This window comes from Chaetodon auriga, chromosome 24 (genome assembly GCF_051107435.1).
Source record: "Chaetodon auriga isolate fChaAug3 chromosome 24, fChaAug3.hap1, whole genome shotgun sequence".
Classification (NCBI taxonomy): domain Eukaryota; kingdom Metazoa; phylum Chordata; class Actinopteri; order Chaetodontiformes; family Chaetodontidae; genus Chaetodon; species Chaetodon auriga.
Window position 1 is genome coordinate 4,183,623 of NC_135097.1, and position 22,147 is coordinate 4,205,769.

Consider the following 22,147-nt stretch of genomic DNA (forward strand, 5'->3'; position numbering starts at 1 on the left):
CAGCCGCTTAAAAGCTTTTACGTGACATCAGGAGCTCTGGGTGTCGATATGTGTTGCTGTTCCATCTAACGGCCCGCGAGATCATCTGCCTGCAGCTGAGCAATCAGCTGGTGCTCACGAGGCGCTCTCACACCTCGACCTGAGAAAAGCCTCTCAGCGATGGAAGTCAGCTCGACCTCCGGCTAAACTAGTGCCGCTGTGATAAATCCGCGCCTCAAATCCCCCCTTGACCAACGTCTGATCTGCGTTTGACTGGTAATCTCCCTCCGCCGACACACTCGTTCAGCCTCCTGTTAAAGAAACAGAGAGGCTGCTTTTGTAATTGAGAGTTTAAACACGTTATAAACAGAGTTTAGCAGCTGGAGCAGACTTGAGTCTCGGTGTGTTTCACCAGAAAATCCAGCGCGCCCGCGAGCCGGCTGAGTAACACCTTGCGTGTGAGTGTGTGTCATGCAGTGCCCCCAATAAGTGTTTGACCTCTGAAAAGTTATGCAAGCTGCCTCCCACTCTCTCTCTCACACACACACACACACACACACAAACAAGCGTGTGATTCACTCCGCATGCATCACATACGTGCTGCCTGTCCTGCGAATCAGATGAAATTATGGTGTGTGTGCGTGTGTTCAGCTGCAGGTCTTGAAGGGACTGTTCATATAAACAGCTGCAGGCGTAGAAGGACATGGGGAGACACTGTGCAGTATTTAGGAGGCTGACAGCTGGAAATGAAGGCGAGCAGAGGTGAACAGGAGCACCATCAGTTTCCTCTGATGCTCCTCAGTTACAGGACAACCTTCATGGACGCACATGAAGAAGAGATCTGTCCCCGTCCTTTCACAGATGCGTGCCTTCCCTGCCGGTGGGCACACGGTGCCACGACATCCTTTTTGGCCTGCTAAGCAGTCGGCTCGCTGATCAATCTGATTCATTTAACCCAGTCAAAGCGAAACTTAACCCATTGATTTAATTCTCCCTCTGCCAAATTGCTCCCTGCTGTATTTCTGTTAGTTGCTCCAGCTGCTGTGCTGGCGTCCCGGGTGGCCCACTGCTGAGATAATAGAGACTAATTTCTGTTCCCCGTGACCCAAACTGTTCACCCTGCAGAGCAGCGAGGACCCGCGCTGCAGGGCCTCTCGCTGTCACTGCCTGTGACCTTTGACCTCCCTGTGGAGGGGGACAAAAAAAGAAGGATTTCAGCCTCTGGGATCAACAGAGCATCAGTGAAAAAACGGCTGGTCATCGTTAGCGTATCTGATGTTGGGCTCTGTTCCCTGCTGCGAGTTAAATCACCATTTTACTTACAGTTGATTAGCTGTTACATCATTGGTGGACTCAGGCTGTCTGAGGGGAGGGCTTCAAAAAGGAGAAAGGCACCAGCTGCATGTGGTGGAGACACTGCTGTATGACACTGCAGAAGGTTTTCTCCACTAGAAGAGCACCTTAGAGGCACTTTAAGGACACAGTTAACGCTCTTTGGTGGTGTTTGGTTACCCAACAAGCCCCTTCACATAAAAACCACGTGGTCTTTTTGTGAAGTGGCTTGTGGTGAGCGAGGTAATAGCTAAGAAGCTAAAAGCTCGTTCAGGACTGCCTTGATGCTGCTCCAGAGCTGCTAGGACCAGACAAAGTAAAACTGGAATAATTCACGGAGATGAACTGAAAACCTGACCTGGATGCTCACTGATAGCAAGTGTGATTTGGCCTTCGTGGCAGACTTTCCAAGAACCTCTCAGACCTGAACCTCAAGACCTGAAACTGCTGCCTTTGCTCCAGTTCTAGAAACCATACGTACGTCCTGAGGATTGTCCCGTTCAGAGCAGACATTCATCAAAGTTTACGTCTCTGTTTGCGACAACATACGACTGACAGCAGCTGTGTTCAGAACTGACTCTTGCGAGGACTCGTTACCAGTCAAGACTGACCCAAACCTGGATCATCGTCATCATCATCATAATCGTCACTACCATCTCGGAGGCGGTCAAGGAGAGGCAGTTCCAGTTATTGCAGACTTTCCTGTGATGTGTGTGTTCAGTAATTTAGTGTGGCCCTCGAAGGATGTTGTAAAAATTTAAATTGGCCTTTGAGATGAAAACGGTGCCTCAGCCCTGCCTTAGAGGGCACTTTATCACGTTTTATCTACCAAGAGGAGACATGATGCCAGGACAGGAGAGCTGGCGAAGGACTCGCTTACTATGAGGCGGAATAAACAGTCTACAGCAGTGCTAGCAGCTGTGTGAGCTAAATGCTAATGTCAGCAGGCTAACAAGCTCAGGTTGAAGTGTTAAAGCATACGATAATTCCCAGTTTGTTCCCCGTGTGTTATGGAAAATAATCATCGTTATTCATTAATTCACTTTTGTCAAATCCTTTTCGTTATCTTTCCATCTTTTCGAAGAACCAACAGGATGCATCAAGGCTCGAGTCTGCAGAGTTACCCTCAGGCGCGGCAGAGCTTCATTCTCTTTTCATCCATCCACATGCCGTGTGTTAATTAGCTGAACGGCCCTGCGCAGAAACACACAAACAGCAGAGTCTTTCTGAAACAGTAACGAAGCCTGATCGTCACCTCCCTGCAGGCGGCACGCAAATCTAATCTTAATCTCTGCCCTCCGACTATAGAACTGGCCCACACATCTAATCTTAATCATAATAATCAGGGAATAATGCTTGTAAACTGTGTCAACGCTCTGATCAAACTGTTGCCTTAACCTGATTCCACATGGGAGCTGGGTAATTTAGCGCATGTGAAGTGTGCTGCGCCTCGTGCTTTGATGTGCTCTAATTGATTAGAGTTCAGCCAGCCTCTGCACGCCGCCTCTGAAGCCGTCGTACTCCGCTGACCCCGGTGACGCTCACTCAGCCGGGCCCTGAGCGGACCGGGCGTGTTTACATCGCCGCTTTCAAACAGAGATGTGCTTCAGCAGCAGCAGCTGTAGGGGAGAGAAACGAAGGCCGGTCGGGTGTTTTCTGTGGACTGCGTAGTAATCCTCGAAGGGAATAAAACTGTACATTTGACACTTTTTAGACAAATAAAGGACAATAAGACGTCAACAGTGGCGGAATGTAACTAAGGACAGTTACAAGTATTGTAGTGAAGTACAAATTTGATGCACTTGTCCTTGAGTATTTCCAGTTTACGCTATTATATTTCTGCCTTCTTCAGATTACAATTTCTCCTCCCCGTCCGATGAAAACCACGTATCTCCAAATTTGGTGATTTAGATTTTTTCCTGACAAACTGGAGGATGAAGTGTTCTTCTGCTCCGTCTTCAGCTAAATAAACTCTTTAAAAAGCCTCTCGGATCAGCTGAAAATGCACCGTCACAAAGCTGAAAACAGGCTGATTTCCTGAGCTTGTCACACTTTTTGGAGATACGTGGTTCTCACAGGACGGCCACGCTGCAAACATATGATGATATTATAGATTATGATGCATTGCTGTGGATTAAAGCAGCCAACAGGATATAAAGTAGTTCAAATGAGCTCAACCTGAAACACCTACAGCAAACACATGAATACAGCAGAAAAACACTGACAGGGAACATTTTACTGCAATACGAGTACTTTTACTTTCATACTTGAAGTATGTTTTGCTGATAATAGTCATAGTTTGAATGCACCCTTCTCTCCTCTCCTCACTCCAGACTACGCCTGGCCTCTCCCCAGCGCTCTGTGTCCGATCTGGATCTACCTGGACGTGCTGTTCTCCACCGCCTCCATCATGCACCTGTGCGCCATCTCTCTGGACCGATACGTCGCCATCCGCAACCCCATCGAGCACAGCCGCTTCAACTCCAGAACCAAAGCCATGATGAAGATCGCCGCCGTCTGGACCATATCTATAGGTCAGAATGCATGACGCGCATGTTTAACGTGTGAGCCGTGTGACTCGCTGCATGAAAGATCTAAGAGATTTAACTTTTATGGAGTAAGTTTGCAGACTCCTGCTACAAGCACAACCAGCAGGATTACACCAGATCAATAACAGCTGGATTTGCATGAATTTGCCTTCCGCATTCACGCTGTCAGGAGGAAGAGGACTATTGATTTTGGAGATATTCACGACCTTTTCCTCTATAGCGCAGCTTCAAATTCATAGCAATCCATAAAGACAGCAGGGCTCAGCTGATTAAAGGAGACAAACATCAGATTTATAGTGTCTGTGAGACATGAGAGAGATTTAAAGGGCCAGCTCGCCCAAATCTCCTGGTACATAGCCATGCAGCTCATGTTGCTTTTCTAATATATAAAATAACTGTTTTCTGTTAGTTAAATTATGATGTTTTTCTAATCTAATTCTTCAGATATGTCTGTTTGTGATCACTCAAGTCGCTCTAGTAGTGGTATATTTTAGAAATATTTACACTTTAAGTATACTCAAGTACTGTTCAAGTGGTACTTGGGACTACTTCAGTATACTTAAGTTTGGTTGGTGTAGACCAGGCATGTCAAACCTATTCCACAAAGGGCCGTGTGGCTGCAGGTTTTTCCTCCAACCAGTCAAGAGCACGCAGTCTGACCAATCAGCTGTCTGAAGACTGAGATCAGCTAATGAAATGATTCAAGACTGGTGTGCTGCTGCTTGGTTGGCAAGAAAACCTTCAGTCACTCGGCCCTTTGTGGAATAGGTTTGGCATATGTGGTGTAGACTTTCATTTGTAGTTTGGCTGATATTTTTTGGAAGCGCTGAGATCCGTTCACAGCAGAGCGGCACTGATTCAGCTTCACGGTCATCTCTGAGGCCGGGTTTGTGTTTGTGTTTCTGTTAATTTGTCCATCCCTAAAGGCACACAGAGGCTTTCCAGATTGATGACTGTGATTAGGTTTAATAACTCTTTTCGGGATCCTCCGGCAGTTTCTCCAAAGGTCCCTTCAGAACACCTACTGACTTCCTGAGAGAGACGCCGGGAACGTCGTCGGTTTGTTGACGCTCAGAGCGTCTGGCAGCTCATTGTTACGCTTGGATCTGATTTACATCACACACTCCTCTAATCTCCAGAGGTGGTCGCAGCACTTCTCATATTCATCTACATCAGAAGCAAAGATATGCAAATGAATGGGCTATGTCATCTGTAAATTTATGGAAACTATTAGTAGCAGTAGCCGGGAGATATCATCTATGGAAAACACTGCACACCTCCAGCCAGTGTGCGTAAAAACACACACACTGTAGCTGCAATATGAATTTATTTTGATTCAATAACTAATGCTGTGAATCGGACAGGAACCCCAGATTAATGAAGCAGAATAAGAAGCTGTCTGGCTCCACATTTTAGTTGAATCTTGTAGGAAAAGCTGTAAAAACAGCCCGAATGCCCTGCAGCTCTGCAGGTCTTATGAATCATTTCACAGCCTCCTGTTGATATTTTAAGTTTGATTTGGTTCTCTCGTTTCTTCTCAAGGCGTCCACACTGTAAAGACGACAAACTGGTTTTAAGAAGCAATAACTCATCAGGTGATTGGTTTGAAGCTGGAAACGACGTCCATTCAGGAGCTTTTAGTCACGTCACATGATCTTCGTCAGCAGACCGGTTTGGCTGAGTTGTGGCTGTTCAAATTTTGAGCATTTAAGGACGTCTCGTCCATGTTTTCTCTTAAACTTACGTTTTCTCCAAAGTTGATTCCTGCCCTTGGAGGCAGCAGTGGACATAAAGCGAGCTGAGAGGAAAAGTTCCCTCACTTTAATTTCCCTTTTTGCTCTGTTTCCAAACTCCCTGATCACTAGCTCTCCCTTCCCTTGTTAGAGCGATCTTTTCAGCTGTATAATAAATAGCCTGGGGTAATCGGTTTGTTGTGTGTGTGTGTGTGTGTGTGTGTGTGTGTGTGTGTGTGTGTGTGTGTGTGTGTGTTCTGGGGGGGTGGGTCACACCCCCCCCTGAGCAAAGTGTTGAGGGATCAGATGACTTTTAGAACTTCTCTCTTCAGCCCTCCCTCTGTCTGTCTGACCTCCGGCTTCTGCTGATGTTGTTTCGTGCCCTTTAAGACCCAGGAGGACTCCTATGTCTTAAAACACACACACACACACACACACACACACACACACACACACACAGACTCTCTGAGCATACGTATCGTTAGCCTAACGTCCTAACATATGCAGCTCTATACTCATTACATTAGCACATAAACCCCCTTGGGATACAGTAGATTGTTCCTGCGTGTAATGAATGCAAAACAAATGTCCTTCCAGGAGAAATGCACATCTTATATTTAGGTTATCGCCACAATCTTAATCCTCATGTGGGATTTAATGCAAGTGAACTCTCCGACCTTCATTTGGAAGAGATTTGGATCGCTGCTGATAGGATGTCATTTAAAAACACAGAATAAAATAGGTTGTTTGCGTCACGTCACCTCTTTTGTGGTTGCGCAAACTGCATAGGATTTTCGGCATAGGAAGCACTAAAACACACACTGATAACGCAGATGTTTCGCGTCGTTTACGGATACCCGGATTAATCAAACCAAGAAACCACGAGGAGCTTTTATTGAGTACCAAAAGTTGTTGTTCGTAAGGGTGAAAACTGCAAGAAATTGACCAAAAAACGCCGGAAAACTGGCTTGTTGACCTTCTGCGAGTCGGATAATGGTGGAAATGGTGTAACATTAGCTATTGTTTCAAATCTGTGGTGATAGATTTAAAGTAACAGCTACAAGCAACACGGCTAACACTTATTAAATCAGCGTTAACAGTTTCACATAAGACGGGTGAATGTAGATAACGTACCTGTCTTGTTTCACAGCGATCCACACTTTTAGTTAGTTAATTTTGACTTCTCTGCCAATTACATGTACTTTTTGAGTGTGTTAATCTGCCATATTTGATGTTAAACTGTCATAACTGACTCAGGTCGGAGGGAAACTGAAGCTTCTCCTCTACAAAGCTGAGATATTTCCTTCTGAAGTACTTTTTCTCCAACTGTTGTAGAGTTGCTTTCCCTGCGAGAGGTTAGTTCTTGAAAGCGGCCTTGACAGATGGAGATGACTGAAACCTCAAGATAGCAGCCTCAGTGTTGCTTCACTCTCCCTTCTCGCTCTGTGCTTATTTACTACTGGCTGCTTTTGAATCATAAGAAAACCCAGTTTTCCTCTTGGCTTTCCCTTGACCCCCTCAAGAGCTTCTGCATCACGACATGCAGCCACGATTGAGGTCTGAGAGGGCTTACGGAGATCAGCGCTCCAGGATTAGTAAGGTAACATCCAACAGAAGGCGTACCGTATTAACACACCATGAAGAGCTGTTCTGCCTCTCTTTATCTTTTCAGTGTCTGCTCATGTGTTGCTTCCCCCCCCCTTGTCCTCTTCAGACTACTTAGAGCTGATGCACCGGCTCTCAACTGAAGCACCAATCTAGACACAACGGTTTCCTCTTTTGTGATGAATTTGAAAGGAAGAGCAGTGGTCGTGCACAAATTACCACGTATTGTACTCATCAGAGGAGCTGTTTGTGGCTCTTTTCAGTACAAGCGAGGCATTAAGTCGGGGTGAAAAGGGGATGTACATGCAGAAATACGCTTCTCAGCTCAAGGACGACGTATTACCAGAGCACACTCATTGCTTTGCAGCTTTGGACTGTAATTATTTGTCGTCAGTCGAGTTCAAGTCAAGTCTCAGTTCTTCATTTGCGTTAGTCTATTCTGACCCTGAAGTTTTGAGTATCGGCTGCACAGTTCAGCTTATCAGCGGCTGAATTAACCACAGGGACAGTTGGCGGGCCCCTCCAGAGCTGACGGCGAGGCCCACAGTGGACAACAGGCACGTCTCAGCGGAGTCGATGCTGGAAATAATCTTTTCCACTCATTTATTCACATCTTCCCCGTCCTGACCCGAACGGTTTGATGAACTCAGCGAGGTGGATCATTGTTTCCTGTAGCTTCACTCGGCTGCTCTAAATCAGGAAAACAGCAGATGGCCGCAGTTTTTTATTCACTTTGTGTTTTGCATTTTAAAACTCTGGATTACCCTCTCCAATCCGAAGCGTTGCCACCACGTCCTGCAGACGACTTTATTAGCTTGAGAACATCTGTCAGCAAACCTTTGCAAAATGCAAAATGGCCTTAAAGCAAGATTTTGAAACTTTTGAAAGAAGAAATTAAGTGAAACACACTCTACGTTTTTCTCCTACGGCCGTACTTGTTCTGGTATGACCTTTAGCTTTATGTTAGCTCACGTTAGCTGTTACTGTTAGCAAACTTTACATGGTTGCTTCCTTGTTGTGACACGTGGCCACAGTGGCTGCTGTGCAACAGACTTCGAACTGGGAGACAAACATGGTCGAGTTGGGCCTTGGATACAGTCCCCGTCAGCGCACTTTTCATCCAACAGGATGGAGCGGAGAGCCGGTTAAAACTTGTATTTCGGCTTTTAAAATTGCAAGACCCTCCTCAGACTTATTCATATTTTATTCTGACTATAACCTTGATTCATAAATAAACAGCAACACTCTCCTTAATGTAGCACCATTGGTACCACTGGTTCCAGCATTAACAACCCAAAAGAAGAGCGAATAAAGAATTGAAGATGTTTTAATCTAATTTAAACCTTAAATATTTATGGAACAATAATTCTCACAACAGTCACCTAATGAATTAATTAGAAAGGTTGAACTTAAAATATAATACATGCCAACTTTACTTTTTTTTTTTTTTTTTTACTTTCTATCAAGCAGAAGAAAGTAAAAGAAGCAACTACTTGGGAAATAACATTTAACGTGACAGGAAAAATAAATCCCTGAAACAGAGACAAGATTGTTGACCAATTTTATGTCCTCATTTGCAACCATCTGATTTAATAATTATGCAGGGGAAGGCTGATATAAATCCCTCTCTGCACTCCAAAAAAAAAAAAAAACAAGTCAGCCTACCCTCCAAGGAAAATTAAATAAATAAATAAAAAACTCCTCCTTTTCTGACCTCCTCTCTACTCATTTGTATACAGTCCCTAAAATTTCCCTGCAGCTTTAAACAAATATTTACGCCTGCTATCTCCTCTCAGGATCACATTTACTGTGTTGGCCGTGTGTAATAAGTCAACAGGGATTCGTCTCGGTGTTATCAGAGCAGAGACAAATAAAAAATGCAGGCAGGAAAGTGAGGAATACGCCTTTTACATATCACAGTGAACACATACCGTCGTTGGATTTAACCAAAACCAAAAAGTATTATTCTCACAAGCAGCACCGACAGATCAAGTTGATTGACGCCTCCAGATACCAGAGCTTTACGTCCTCCTCTCTTCCTCTGCAGTCCTTCACCACCGGCTGCTGTTGAATCAGGAGAAATCCTCAGTTTTCCTCTTGGCATTTCCTTGACCCCTCTGAAGGTTTTTGCACCACTACATGCTGCTGTGATTGAGGTCTGAGAGGGCTTACGGCGATCAATGCTGACGGATTAGCAGCAAAACATCTGACAGAAGGTCCTTGCAGCCATTTTCTGTGGTGTAATAACACACACTGTTTGTCGTGTTTCCATCCATCACGACTTGGAGGGGCAGTGCGACTGCATCTTAACTAACAGGACGTCAAATGACTTTTTGTGCTACATTATGAACCTGATATAGAGCCTTTAAATATCAGCCCTGCTTTGACTAAATGATGACTTTTAATGTACAGACAGGCGACAAATTGAGGGAAAAAACAGAATAAATGAGTGAAGAAACACAACGGACGCAGATGCTTCCACACAGGTGCACTGCATGATACGATTAAACAATTAGCATCCAATCTGCTCTGTGGCAGGTATTAAAATGCAGAGCAGGCCCAGTTGATTATGATTTTCTAAACATAGATGGCTGGAGGAAAAGATCTAAGTGACTTTGAAAGACGGCTCAGTGTCTGGGCTCAGATGGCAGGAGCTTCAGTCTGCTCAGCTGTTTCAACAGGAACACGGTGACATGACGGCCGTGATGCTCGTGCATTCGTGTGATATGTAAGGAAAAACAGAAGAGCAGCTCCTCCTCAGGTGACTGAGGATGTCAGTGCAGGACGTGATCGGACTGTCAGCGAGAGCAACAATTACACAGAGAGGGATGTTATAGTCGGGCTGCAGAGCATAAACCCTCATCACAAAGATGAATGTTCATCTGGGAGTTCAGTGGTGCTAAAACCATCTGCAGCACGGGTCTGCAGAGGTGTGGTTGCTTTCGGATGAGTCATCCTTCAGCGTGTTCTCAACGTGTGTGAGTGCACGTGTGGCGTTCACCAAGAGAACGGTACAGACCTGAATGCTAGAGGGGATCTGTCAGGCTGCTGTCGTGGTTTGGATCCACTTGTTCCCTCAGAGGGAAGGGTCAGTGCAGATCAATACAAAGTTGATCTGAGTAATTACTTCAGAGCTCGAGGGGTCACTGAATGGTTTGATGAGTCTGAAAATGATGTGAGTCATATTTTATGGCCTTTACATTCAACAGATCTCAACACAATTTGACGCTTATGGGAGGTTTTGTCCCAGCTTGCTAGACTGGTCCCCACCGCCATCATCAGAACACCAGTGAGGGAGTATCTTCTGGAAGGACAATCAATGCAAATGCATGTTGAAGCTGATCAGGTGTTGCGTTGTGGCCCAACGCCGTTCTACGACTCTTGATGCGTCGTGTTTTTAAGAAAACACCGCTGCACATGCTTCCTTTTCAATTCACATGAAGGCTTTTCTGACCCCTCCTGAGAAAAACAAAATGTCAGATCTCGTCAACAAAGCAGGAACTACACACACACACATCGCATATTTGAGCATTCATGCGTTTATTTCCCTGACTTCCTCGTCGATTCTTGTAATAAATAGCCTCTTCGAACTATTCCAAACAGTCATCTTTCATGGAGATAAACACTAATCCCAGTTTTTATCAATCATCTCAAAGTAAACAACTTTGACTGGTTTTAACTCTGCGCGGCGTCTTATCTCACAGTTTAAAAGCATCAATATTCCCAAATCCACAACCTTTCTGCAGAGAAAAATGAGCTTGTTTTGCATCGTGGTTTTTATTTTATGGATTTGTGAGTTTGATTGAGGACACTGGCTGCTTCCTTCACATTCATGCACACGTATACTTACACGAATCCTCTGCAAACATCTCTAAAACGTGTTTTTATTGTTAATAATTATCTGGCTGTGTCATCCAGAGAAAGCACTCATGGACATTAAAGTGATTTTGGAGGCATCAGACTTTTCTGTGGCACTTCTTCTGTTTCAATTATGATCCCTCTGACTCTTTATTTTGTCCCCTCTCTCTCTCTCTCTCTCTCTCTGTTCTTATTTGCTGATTCTAAGATTCCCTGCATTGCTTTTCAATGAGCTATGAAGCATTAGCATGCAAAGACATTCCCCAAACACACACTTGATGCCTTGCACCGCATTTGCTGGTGTTTTCTCTTCGGGTTCACCGAGGCGTGCGACGCTCACGAGGCAAACGCTTTTTTAGGGCAGCTCGTACCGTGATGATTTTCCAGATCTCCCTCTGCTGGTACAATAATCTTCCTCCAGCAGCACAGCGCTCTAGCCGAGCCACGCTGCGGTCCGCCGCGGAGCGAGTGTGTGAGGGTGCTCGTGTCGGCCGTGCGCTCTGTGGATTTACAGAGTGGGCGAGCAGCTTTGGCTTCGGCAGATAACTGTTATCACCCGAGGGAGTGAAAGCTGCTGAATTTCGAGTTTAAACAGCACAGCGTGAAGTACAACCGCTGTGCGACTGCCAAAAGTTGCACTGTGAATTATGTCACAAAGTAGCCATAAGTTACCCATGAGGCACTGCTCCACCACGAGTTGGCCCATCTAAACTACAAATAGATATATTTTATCACTTCCCACCAGTGGCATCCAGCCATGCAGGTGGTTGTGGCTTTATTTGCTCTATTCCGATATACTGGAGGGGAATGTTTGTGGTGTTCATCATCCATTCGTCCATTTTGAGGGTTTGGAGGCAGCAGGCTGCAAGGTAGTCCTTCTCCCCGGCAACATTTCCAGCTCCTCCTGGGGGGTCCTTCCTGATGTGTTCCCAATCTAGATGAGACATAGAACCTCTCCAGCGTGTTCTGGGTCTACCCGAGGTCGCCTACCAGGTGAACGTGCCTGGAAAACCTCAAAAGGAAGCGGCCCAGGAGGCATCCTGATCAGACGCACGAACCACCTCAACTGGCTCCTTTGAAGTGAAGGAGTGCACCATTAGCTCCCTGCGGATGCCTGAACTCCTCACCCCATCTGTAAGGGTGAGCCGAGCCACCAGAGGAAAGTCGCTTCAGTCGCTTGCGATCTCATTCTTCCAGTCATGACTCATGACCATCAGTGAGGGTTGGAACATAGATCGTCAGGTCGATCAAAGCTTTACCGTCTAGCTCAGCTCCGTCTTCACCACAATGGTCTGGTACAACCCCACAAATGAATGTAAAATGTACATTTAAAACCATCAACACCTCTTTCAACAGTGACCCCAGTGCTCCAGACAATCAGATCAAAGAAAGCAGCAGGCGTCCGTGGGAACAGTTTCCATTAGAACGTATTTCTACCGAAGAAATTATCCCAACAAGAACTGTTAAAAATGAGGTCGGTTCATTTCTCAGAGGTGCTGGTGCACTAATTCTGGAGGGAGATACAGCTGTTGAGGTTTTTTTTTAAGCATCATTCAACTCCCCGCTGTAGAGGCAGAAATCTCAGACAGTTATCATAAACATCAGGAACCAGCCCTCTGAGGCGTCCACCACATGCTGCTGGAGACAGCATGAGAGAATGAGAGTCAGCCCAGACCGCTGGACAGTCAGAACACTTTTCACATCACTGGACGTTCACAGAGGGAAAATGTTTACAATTAATGCAAACAAATTCATCCTCCTGGGCTCTGTGTGTGCAGCCGAATGCAACGATTACACTCAGGGAGCTGCCACTGCTCCAAATTGCATTTTGATGTTGGCCTGGTCGCCAGCTGTGCAAGAGAAAATGATGTACCTATGACTTAAATGGATTATGCCAGCCGGCACTGCGGGCAGGACGGCGCTCAGAGGGGACCGAGATGTCCTGACTTGTCTATGAAACACTCCTTTTGCCAGGAGCTTGAGAGCTTTGAGGACCTGGAGTCCCCTCTCTCCTCAGCGTCTGCCAGCCTGAAACAGTTCCCAGGTCAGCGAGCACTTTCAACATAAAAGGGCTTTGAAATCAGAAGCAGCACATTAGTCAGTGTTATTATCCGAGGTCAGAATCAGCTCGTCCTCTGAAGGCTCCTCTCACTTCAGTCTTTTGTTGGTGGACGTCCTGTAACTGCACTGAATCATGAACATCCATTACACACTGATAGAGTTAAAGAACTCAAACAGCATATTGATTCACAACAGGTGTAGCTCTCAGTTCCCATCGAATGTGTGTTATTCTGCATAGGACTGTTCACTCTCATGATATTAAAAAGGACTAGAGAACCACGAGCGTGCCCAATTTTTCAAAATTGGTGGATAATGAAGTCGTGTAGCCACCAAATGTGTTTTTGGTTGGTCATGAGGAAATTATTTAGCATTTTCCAACCACCATTTAGAGACTGTTACTCTAAAATGACCCTCTGTGTTTAGTTTGAAGTCATTTAACCAGAAAATGAAGTAGGAGCAGGTGTTTTTCTCCTCTCTGATTCATGGTTATTACCCTCATGGTTCATGGTTAAATTGATCTGTTTCCAGACAGGAAATCACACCAAATAAAGGGATTTTAGGAGTGGTGAAAGAAGGATTTTAAGCATTGTTTTCTTGTAATGATTTCTTAGGATACTGAAGGTTTTTTACTTATATTTTGCCTGGAACATTGTGAAACCTTGACCGTAATATTACACCATTATTATTTGTATATTGCCCTATTTTAATCCAATGTCCTCTTTTTTCTACATAACACCTTTATATTACCCCCTAATTTTTACTCTTTAATTTCAAGGACTTACCTGGTTATTACCCTCTGATCACTGATGCGTGGTGTAAATAAAGTGTTTGCTGTGGGCTCACGTTGGAAAACACTGATTTCTTTTACCTCTCTTCCTCTTTGTAGGTGTGTCGATGCCTATCCCAGTGATCGGCCTCCACAACGAGGACAAGGTCTTCGTCAATGGCAGCTGTGTCCTTAACGAGGAGCGCTTCATGCTGATTGGCTCCTTCGTGGCCTTCTTCATCCCACTGGTCATCATGGTGGTGACATACTGCCTCACCATACAGGTAGCCTGCTCTCTTTGTGCCTTCCACACACTTTACTTCCTTACTTTACCTTCCCTTTTCCTGTGAAACCCCCTTCTTTTTCTTCATCCTCCCCAGGTGCTCCAGAGGCAGGCCACTGTCTTCCTGTACGAGGCAAAGACTTCCTCCCAGCAGCCTTTGCACACACCAGCAATGACAAATACGTTACAGCCTCCGGCCACCACCTTCCACCTTCCTCAGATCAACACACTTTCCCCTTCAGAATCACAAGGTAGAAACTGACCAAGCTTTTAGCTACTGAAACATGATTTCTTTCCACCATAAATCACCAATACAAATATTTTTAATCAAGGAATTTATAGTAGACATGTGTATTTATCAAAAGTCATAAACCATCAGCGATACCCATATGTTTAATTTTTGTTAATGAAGGATGAAAACAGCTATTAGTGGTGGTTTTTATAACCCTTCTGTCGTGCCTTATGTGAGATTTTAACACCTCTACCAGCCTTACAAATCATTAAAGCGAGCACAAGCACTGAACAGACTGATGCCTTTTGCTGTATTGAATAAACTCTTGAGGTCTGATTATTGCTCCATTTTTTAAAGTTTTCATTTTAAAAATGAGAATGGTTCAACCAAAGCCCAGCACCAGTCCTTTTGTGTTGTTTTTTTCCCATTTGCCTCAATTTGGCTTCACATTTGGTTTTTGTATGCCAAGTGTAAGACTATACAAAAAACCATACAGCATGAAATTGTGTAATTGTAAAAAGACAAACAGGATAATGAATGTGCTATTTTAGCTAACACGCTGTGCCTGAGCCTAATCGTAACTTAGCAGCCATAACTGTGGGCACAGGACACCTGTCAAGCTTAACATTTCTCCACACATTAAAACAGCGTGCATGGAGCTGAAATGATACTCAGCAATTAAAGACTTTGAGGGTGGTGTGTTTTTTTTTTAATTATCCTTTCCAAAAACAAGAACAAAAGCCTAAGAAATGCATCAAACAGTGATTTTGTCGGCTCCAAAATAAGCTAGAACCATTAGCATGTCCTGCTAACTAGCATATAGCCTACAACAGAGTGTTTCTTCCACAGCTAAAGACCACAACTGTTAGTGTACATTACTAGTTTTCATTAGCCTGTGGGGTTACAGGTTACATGAATTAAAATCACTACCAGCACATTCACTGTGCAGTAGCGATTTCTCCACTGTGTGGAAGCCAGGATGCTAACAGGCTATATCACAGTGAAGGCTAATGTTAGCAGATCATGAACTAGTCACTTTTTTGGATATTTAACTTTAGCCTTAGTCTTTTAGTACAGAGAATGTAGCCATAAAGTGCATATTCAAGACCTCTATTACATTATTCTTGTTTTAAAATGAGCTCAGCTGGAGACCACATTGTCAAGCAACTAAAGTAGCTAACGTTAGCTTCATTAACTAGCTAGCCGCAGCTGATGAAATCTGTCAGCAGGTCATTTCAGCTAGCAAAATCAATGGGGGGGGAGGGGCAGGTCTCCTTTATTGAGTTGTCAAAAGTTGTTCATGAGGCAAAACAGCAAAAAGCGGACTGGTTGTGGCGCTGAGCAGATAGCAGCTATCTGACAGCACATGTTGACGGCTGGTTCCTGAAGCCGAGCCTTAGCTTCTCCGGCAGAGAGGAAATTGCATGATGTGGCGCTCTTTCGCCATTATCCGTCCTCTGGCAGCCCAAACAGAGAAAAGTGTGAAACATTCTCCTCATGTTTAACCTTTTTATTGTATGTCCTCCTCCCTACAAAATGTCAGCAGCCTTGTTAACACAGGGACAGACATGCTTTCGCTGGTTGTTGTCCTGGGTGACATCTGCACCACTTTTCTTGGTTACTAAGTTGGGGGGAGTCATAGTGATAACAGACAAATCACATCCTTCAGTTTTGCACCTTTAGACAAAACAAACTCGCACATTTGCGCACAAAATCTTTTTTCATAGCGCATCCTTGATCCTTCCTGTTCCCCTCCCACAGAGTTAAAGCCCCCGCCTCCTCAGAGCAGACGAAACACCTTGAGCTGTCTGAAAGGAGCCGAGCCCGGCATACTGCTCAGTGCCTCCACGCCAGACAGCATAAGCATCATTCCCAGCTCTGAGGCGGCATCTCAGCTCAGCTCGCCGGCCGCAGGGCCATCGCGTAGCGACACGTCAGGCTGCCATGGGCGACGGGGGATGATGCAGGCCATAAAGAACGAGAGGCGGGCCTCCAAGGTGAGTATGAAGAGTGGGGCTGAGTGCTTGTCAGGTGATTTAAGGTGCACTGGTTTCAGGGCTCACACACATTTAAGGTAACAGCTGGGCGATGAACAGATGCGTGCACTCAGAGGTCGGGCTGGGCAATGAGCCTCAGTTAGCTAAGTCTTAGTTAATAAGTTCATATGAGTGGCAGCGTACAGAGACGAAGTTTAGTCTATTTGGGTATGTTTCATACTGTGGGACACTGGACCGCTCTGCACTGGCTTCACTGAATTCCTGTTGGACGGAGACCAAAGCGCTCTTATAGTTATATGAAAAATTAAAATCCCAGTAGAAGGAGCACACTAACAAGGATATTAAAAAACATCAATCTATGGGCGAAGCATGCATTTCAATTAGAGAGCATTCAAGGAGCTTAGCCACTTGAGAAAAGGCATTTTAATTTAACTAAATGGAAGAAAGTGCGTGTTTCTATTCATTATTTTAACCTCCTACCTTTAAATCGGCTGTTTTCCACTGAAAGGATCCTCCTCCGCTGTGTTGTTATCTTTTCTTCTCTTGTTTTTTCCTTTCTTGTTTGGCGTCTCCTCAGGGTCATTTTCTTCGCTTCTTTTCTCCTCCTTTTCCGTCCTTTCCTTGTTCTCCTTCTCCCCGTCTGTCCTTGTTGCCTCTTCTTACTTTCTTCTCTCCTCTCTTTCTATCTTCAGGTCCTGGGAATCGTCTTCTTCCTCTTCCTCATCATGTGGTGTCCCTTCTTCATCACCAACGTCACCTTCGTCCTGTGCCGGGGCTCCTGCAACGAGTCGCTGCTTCACGACCTCCTCAACGTCTTCGTCTGGGTGGGCTACATCTCCTCCGGAGTCAACCCTCTGGTTTACACCCTCTTCAATAAGACCTACAGGAGAGCGTTCTCTAGCTACATCAGGTGCCAGTACAAAGTCGGGGCCAACGCAGCTGGACAGAGTTGCAAAACCCTCCTGGTCCCCCCGCCGTGCCCGTCGCATGCCGTGACCCCTCTTCTGATGGGCAGTCATGGCAAAGCGGGCATAGACAGCAACAGTAACTGTCGCAACGGCGGCAGGGGGGACAACGGGAGGCTGGCGGTGGACCCGGATGACATGACAGACGACGAGACACAAATCGGAATAGTGTCGCAGAGCCTCTCCGAATGCCACAACATCGGCATGCTTTCGGAAACGGAGCCGGAAACTGAGGTGGAGCAGGAGCTGTCGCTGGTCAGCTACAGCCCCGCCTCCAGAGAACACACAAGCAGCGTGTGATTGGGTGTTTTCTGTGGTTTTATGTCTTCTTTTTAACCTGCAGACGCTGGGCCGAGCAACGATTCAACGAGCTGGTGCTGGGAGCCTTTTGTAGGCTGTGAGTGGGTGCTCTTATTGTGAAAGGACGAGTCTCAGGTGAGGAGCCTTATCCCCGCACTGAAGTGCACAACTTAGGAGAAATCAGATTACAAGACAAGTCAGATGAAAAGGAGTGATTTTCCAACACAGCTTTGGAATGAAAGCCAATATTTCAGACGTGTTTGTTTTCTATGTGGTGTCAAAATGTTGGTTTTCATACCGAAAGTGGAAAATAAAAGCATTTGTCAAGCTCGTAAAATGTGGTGTACTTCATGGGGACGAAGGTGAGATCCGGAGAGGGATCAAGTGGACATGAGTAGAGACAGACAGTGAGGAGCTTGTTCTCGTTGTTAACCTGGTATGAAGTCAAGCGGCCCTCGCTGGAGTCCCACTGATGCAGGTTACAGCGTCAAGCGCCGACCGCCGAGGTCAACGGGGTCAAACTGCGACTTCGAGCCTTCACACAGTCCAAATGCAGTCCGAGCTCGGGGTTTACGTGGATTCTCCCTCCACACCAAGCAAGCTAAACCAAATCTATTTTTGTGCCGGTCAAGCTTGACAACAGTCATAAAACACACCTGAATGAACCTTTGCAGCATATATAATCAAACTATTCAGCCGACAGAAATGGGATTTTTCTCTGAAGGAAACTTTCTTGAGGCTGCAGTCGTAAGTTTGACTGAGGGGACCAAGATGAAGGAATGTACAAGGACCACTGGCCTCTGGTGGACTCACAGTGCCATCTGGTGGTCGCATGATACAGAGAGGTTGCTTCCCTTGGATTGAACCAGGGGCTAAAAGAGCTAAAAAAAAAAAAAAACATGGCGCAGGCCTTTGGTCCAACTGTCAGGCTCCTGCTTCTGTTGACCAGTACAACCACTATGGAAAGGGTTCAAGTCCCAACTTCTAAAGGTTTTTAATGATAGCAACCAGTTAATCAAAAGGGATCATTCTAAAAGTCAAAGTGTGAAAAATAAAATAGAATGTTTTCAATATAAAAGTTGCTCAGTTGTCATTCTTAAAAGGGACAAAATAAATAGATTTCGTGACGTCAGCCACAGCTCGTTATCATTAGCGTCATCACAGATTCAGCCTCAAAAGAACAAGATGAAACTTCCAGATCTTCCTCAGCAATGATCAAATCACAACTTTATTTTCCCAAAATGGAGGAAATTGATCCATGATGTCAACTTTTGACCACGCAGTAAGTCAGTGAATGAGAAAAGGAAAATAATAAAGATTTCAGGGTTTAGTCTGATGATGATGATGATGATGATGATGATGATGGTGGTGGTGATGATGATGATGATGATGACGGTGGTGATGATGGCTCGCCAATGTCTCCACCCGACGGCCACAATCTTTAAATCTTTCTCTTTGATCTCCAGCTTTTTTTGTAATCTGTTCAGCTTGAGTCACCATAACTCAGAGTGTGACTCAAAGACCAAATACCTTTAGATGTCATCCGCCGCATCAAATGGACAGAAAGTCGATACGCTAAGAGACAGACCCCTGATTCTCCATCACGACAGGTGGCCACCCTTCACAGCTCTGCCGCGCTGATTTTCCCGCCCTCCCTCCTCCCACTTTTTATCGACATCTAACAGACGAGGTAATTCCTCCACACTGCGTCTGTATCCACTGAAATATCTGCAATATACTGCCTCAGAAAAGGATTGCATGCTGTGTGGACTTCAGAGGGAACAGGTCATGGTGGCAAATTTAGATTTCTTAAAGGTAAACTATGCAGGAATTGTCTGATACTGTTTGCAAACACAGCATTCGAGCACCACCTGCAGCATCACGTACCGACATTAGGCAGCAACTCAAGGGTGGTGCACCTGAGTACCTGCAGGGAAATGAGTGATGAGGCATCTTGCAAATATTGCAGAAAGTCCTGCATAGTTTACTTTTAACAACAAATTCACCTGTTAGGAGATAATATAGGAGATTTAACCTGAACTTATTCGCATGTAGTGATTTCATTCGGGGGGTTCGCTCAGTCGAGCTGAATGGTTGCATTTTAAAGGAACTACATTGAGAAAAGTTACGTTTTAAGAGATCACTTATGTTGCACATCAGGTTCAGTTCACTAAAATAACCCTGATGATGTCATAGTGATGTCATTGGGGTAATCTTTAAGAGAAAGCCTTTTAAAACCGGAGGTCTGAGGTTTGAGAGGAGGCAGGAGGAGGGGGTCTGACAAAAGATGCTGTTGAGCTGCATTATGGGAGCCGTAGTGCTGCTTCGATTTAAACCGATATTTGTTTAATTTGTCTCTTTTTACTCCACCAGTGTCATGAAAGTTTCTGGGGTACCCCTTTAGACACAAGATACTCAGTGACTCACAGTGAATTACTGAGACTTCCTGCCAGCCGAGCTATTATTTCATCAAAGTAGTTGTCACTTTCTCCAGTGATCGATATTACAATCTGCTAATAATCCCTTCAGCCAGAATTACAAAACACCTGAATGTACAAACCCTTTATCCGTAACCCCCCCCCCCCCCCTTCAAGGTCAAAGAGCAAAGGTCAGAGCCTGCAGTGGACCAATGGAATCCAGAGCCTGAGGTCTGCAGCCACCTCTGCATTCAATTAGAGTGAAGCTTAAGAACTGGGAGTGGCTTCATTCTAATTCTGTGCACCTCTGTATAATTTATCCAGTATTTGTATGCTACAGACTCACACAGTGGTCACTCACGCCACTTTTCTCTCCACAAGGAGAGGTATACATGAGCTAATGTTGGCAAGCCGGCGCCGAGGTTTGGCCCGCTGATGTCGTGCATGTTTGAAGTGATGTTCAAAAGGTCCTCTCTGCCTCACTTTTCTGTTCTCTCGTTAAAACTCGGAAGGATTGAAAACAGCGCAGGAGCGAGAGAGAAGAACAAACAAAGAGCAATCAACAAAATGCACACTGCAGACGGCTTGTAGTTCCTGCAGGCGTTCAGGCTTTATCCAAACGCAAAATACCAACATGAATAAGAGAGAAAACAATGGAGAAGAGAGGACTCTCTGAACTTCGTCCGATGCGTCAGGTTAGAGAGAAACAGCCAGGCCAGCCAACTCCGTATGTTGCAATGTAATAGCTATATGTTTCCCGTGTTCCTGTGTGTGTACCAGGCCCGGCTCAAATTGCTGGCCGAGATTGATTCAGCAACTTTTCTGGGTTTTTATCGATTGCGTCTGGCACAATGGATTGAATCGGGCTGTCCCTGCAGATGCCAATCCTGTCCGGCTCGCGGCCCAGACAGATGAAAGCAGTCACTCGGAGAAAGTATCTGGAAGGATTTCGACTAATAATTCGGTCCAGGTCTGGTGTGTATAGAAGTAGTTGGAGCCGTTCATTGACAGAGTTTCATTCTAATGCATTTGAAGAGGGTCAAGTTGGGATTTTCCTCCTCTGCAGGGGCCGGGCGACAATGCTTTGAGCAGGAACTACTCCAGAAGAGAGAGAAGAGCCACTGTCATGTCTGTCTGCTCTCAACATGAAGGTGGAGCTGGGAGATGTTAGCCTAGCTTAGCATAAACACTGGAAGTAGGGGGAACAGTTAGCCTAGCTCTATCCAACATCGAACTAAATCTCACTAACTGACACGTTACATCTTGTTTTGTCTGCACAAACACAAAAAAAGTTGTGGTTTTCTGGGGAGGTTTGTGCAGTTTCTCGGTGAGAAGCAGGAACTTCCTGCATGTAACCCTCTAAAACCACAACCTGTCTTTTTTTTACACTTTGACAAGATTTAACGCATTCATTTGTGAGCTTAGGACAGAGTCAGGCTCGCTGTTTCCACCTGTTCCCTGTCTTTATGCTAAGCTGAATCTTCATTCGGTGGGAAAGATAGAAAACTAGAAAAGACGTCTTTTAACATTTCCAGTCAAAGGATGTAAGAGTGTCCAGCTGCTACAGAGCTTCCTCTCTGTTAAAAAACATGGTTTGAAAAGTGATCATTTAAATGTAAAAACACCCTCAACACGCTGACTTTCATAAGGTGTGCTACGTCCAAACTGTCTTCACCTGGCAGGTAACTTCCCAAACATGCGGCTCTGTCACTGAACGGCTCTGAGAAACATCCCGAGCTGCAGGTCGTTCAGGAGAATCCTCTGGTTGGTCTCGCTCTTGTGCGGCCGGGCGCTCGTGGGTTAGCTATCTTTTTATGTGTTGAACCTTCTTCTGTTACGCAGTGGCTGTTTTGTTTTGTTTTGTTTTTTTTATACCATTTTAATTGTGAATGTTTGTCTACGACACCTTAAGTTTATACAAAGAATACGCCATCATCCACACAATGTATATTTTCTTTTTTTTCTGTGTGATGCTGCTATTTATTTATTAAAATATTATTCTAATGTGTGGACACTTGTCTTATTTGCACACGAAGCACAAGGTTACTGTTTTAAGCTTTAAGCCCTCTC

The 22,147-nt window shown here is 45.1% G+C and overlaps 1 protein-coding gene across 2 annotated transcripts in view; it reads left to right on the forward strand.

The window, feature by feature from the left end:
* The window catches only part of htr2cl1 (5-hydroxytryptamine (serotonin) receptor 2C, G protein-coupled-like 1), a 120,959-nt gene extending 98,872 nt beyond the window's left edge, over nt 1-22,087 (forward strand). For both annotated transcript variants that reach the window (XM_076724927.1, XM_076724928.1), the window contains 5 exons: nt 3,645-3,845; nt 14,004-14,167; nt 14,264-14,417; nt 16,160-16,395; nt 17,088-22,087. In XM_076724927.1, the coding sequence (XP_076581042.1) occupies nt 3,645-3,845; nt 14,004-14,167; nt 14,264-14,417; nt 16,160-16,395; nt 17,088-17,660 (1,328 nt within the window). In that variant the 3' untranslated portion in view covers nt 17,661-22,087. The remainder of the gene's footprint in view (nt 1-3,644; nt 3,846-14,003; nt 14,168-14,263; nt 14,418-16,159; nt 16,396-17,087) is intronic.
* The last annotated feature ends 60 nt before the right edge of the window (nt 22,088-22,147 follow it).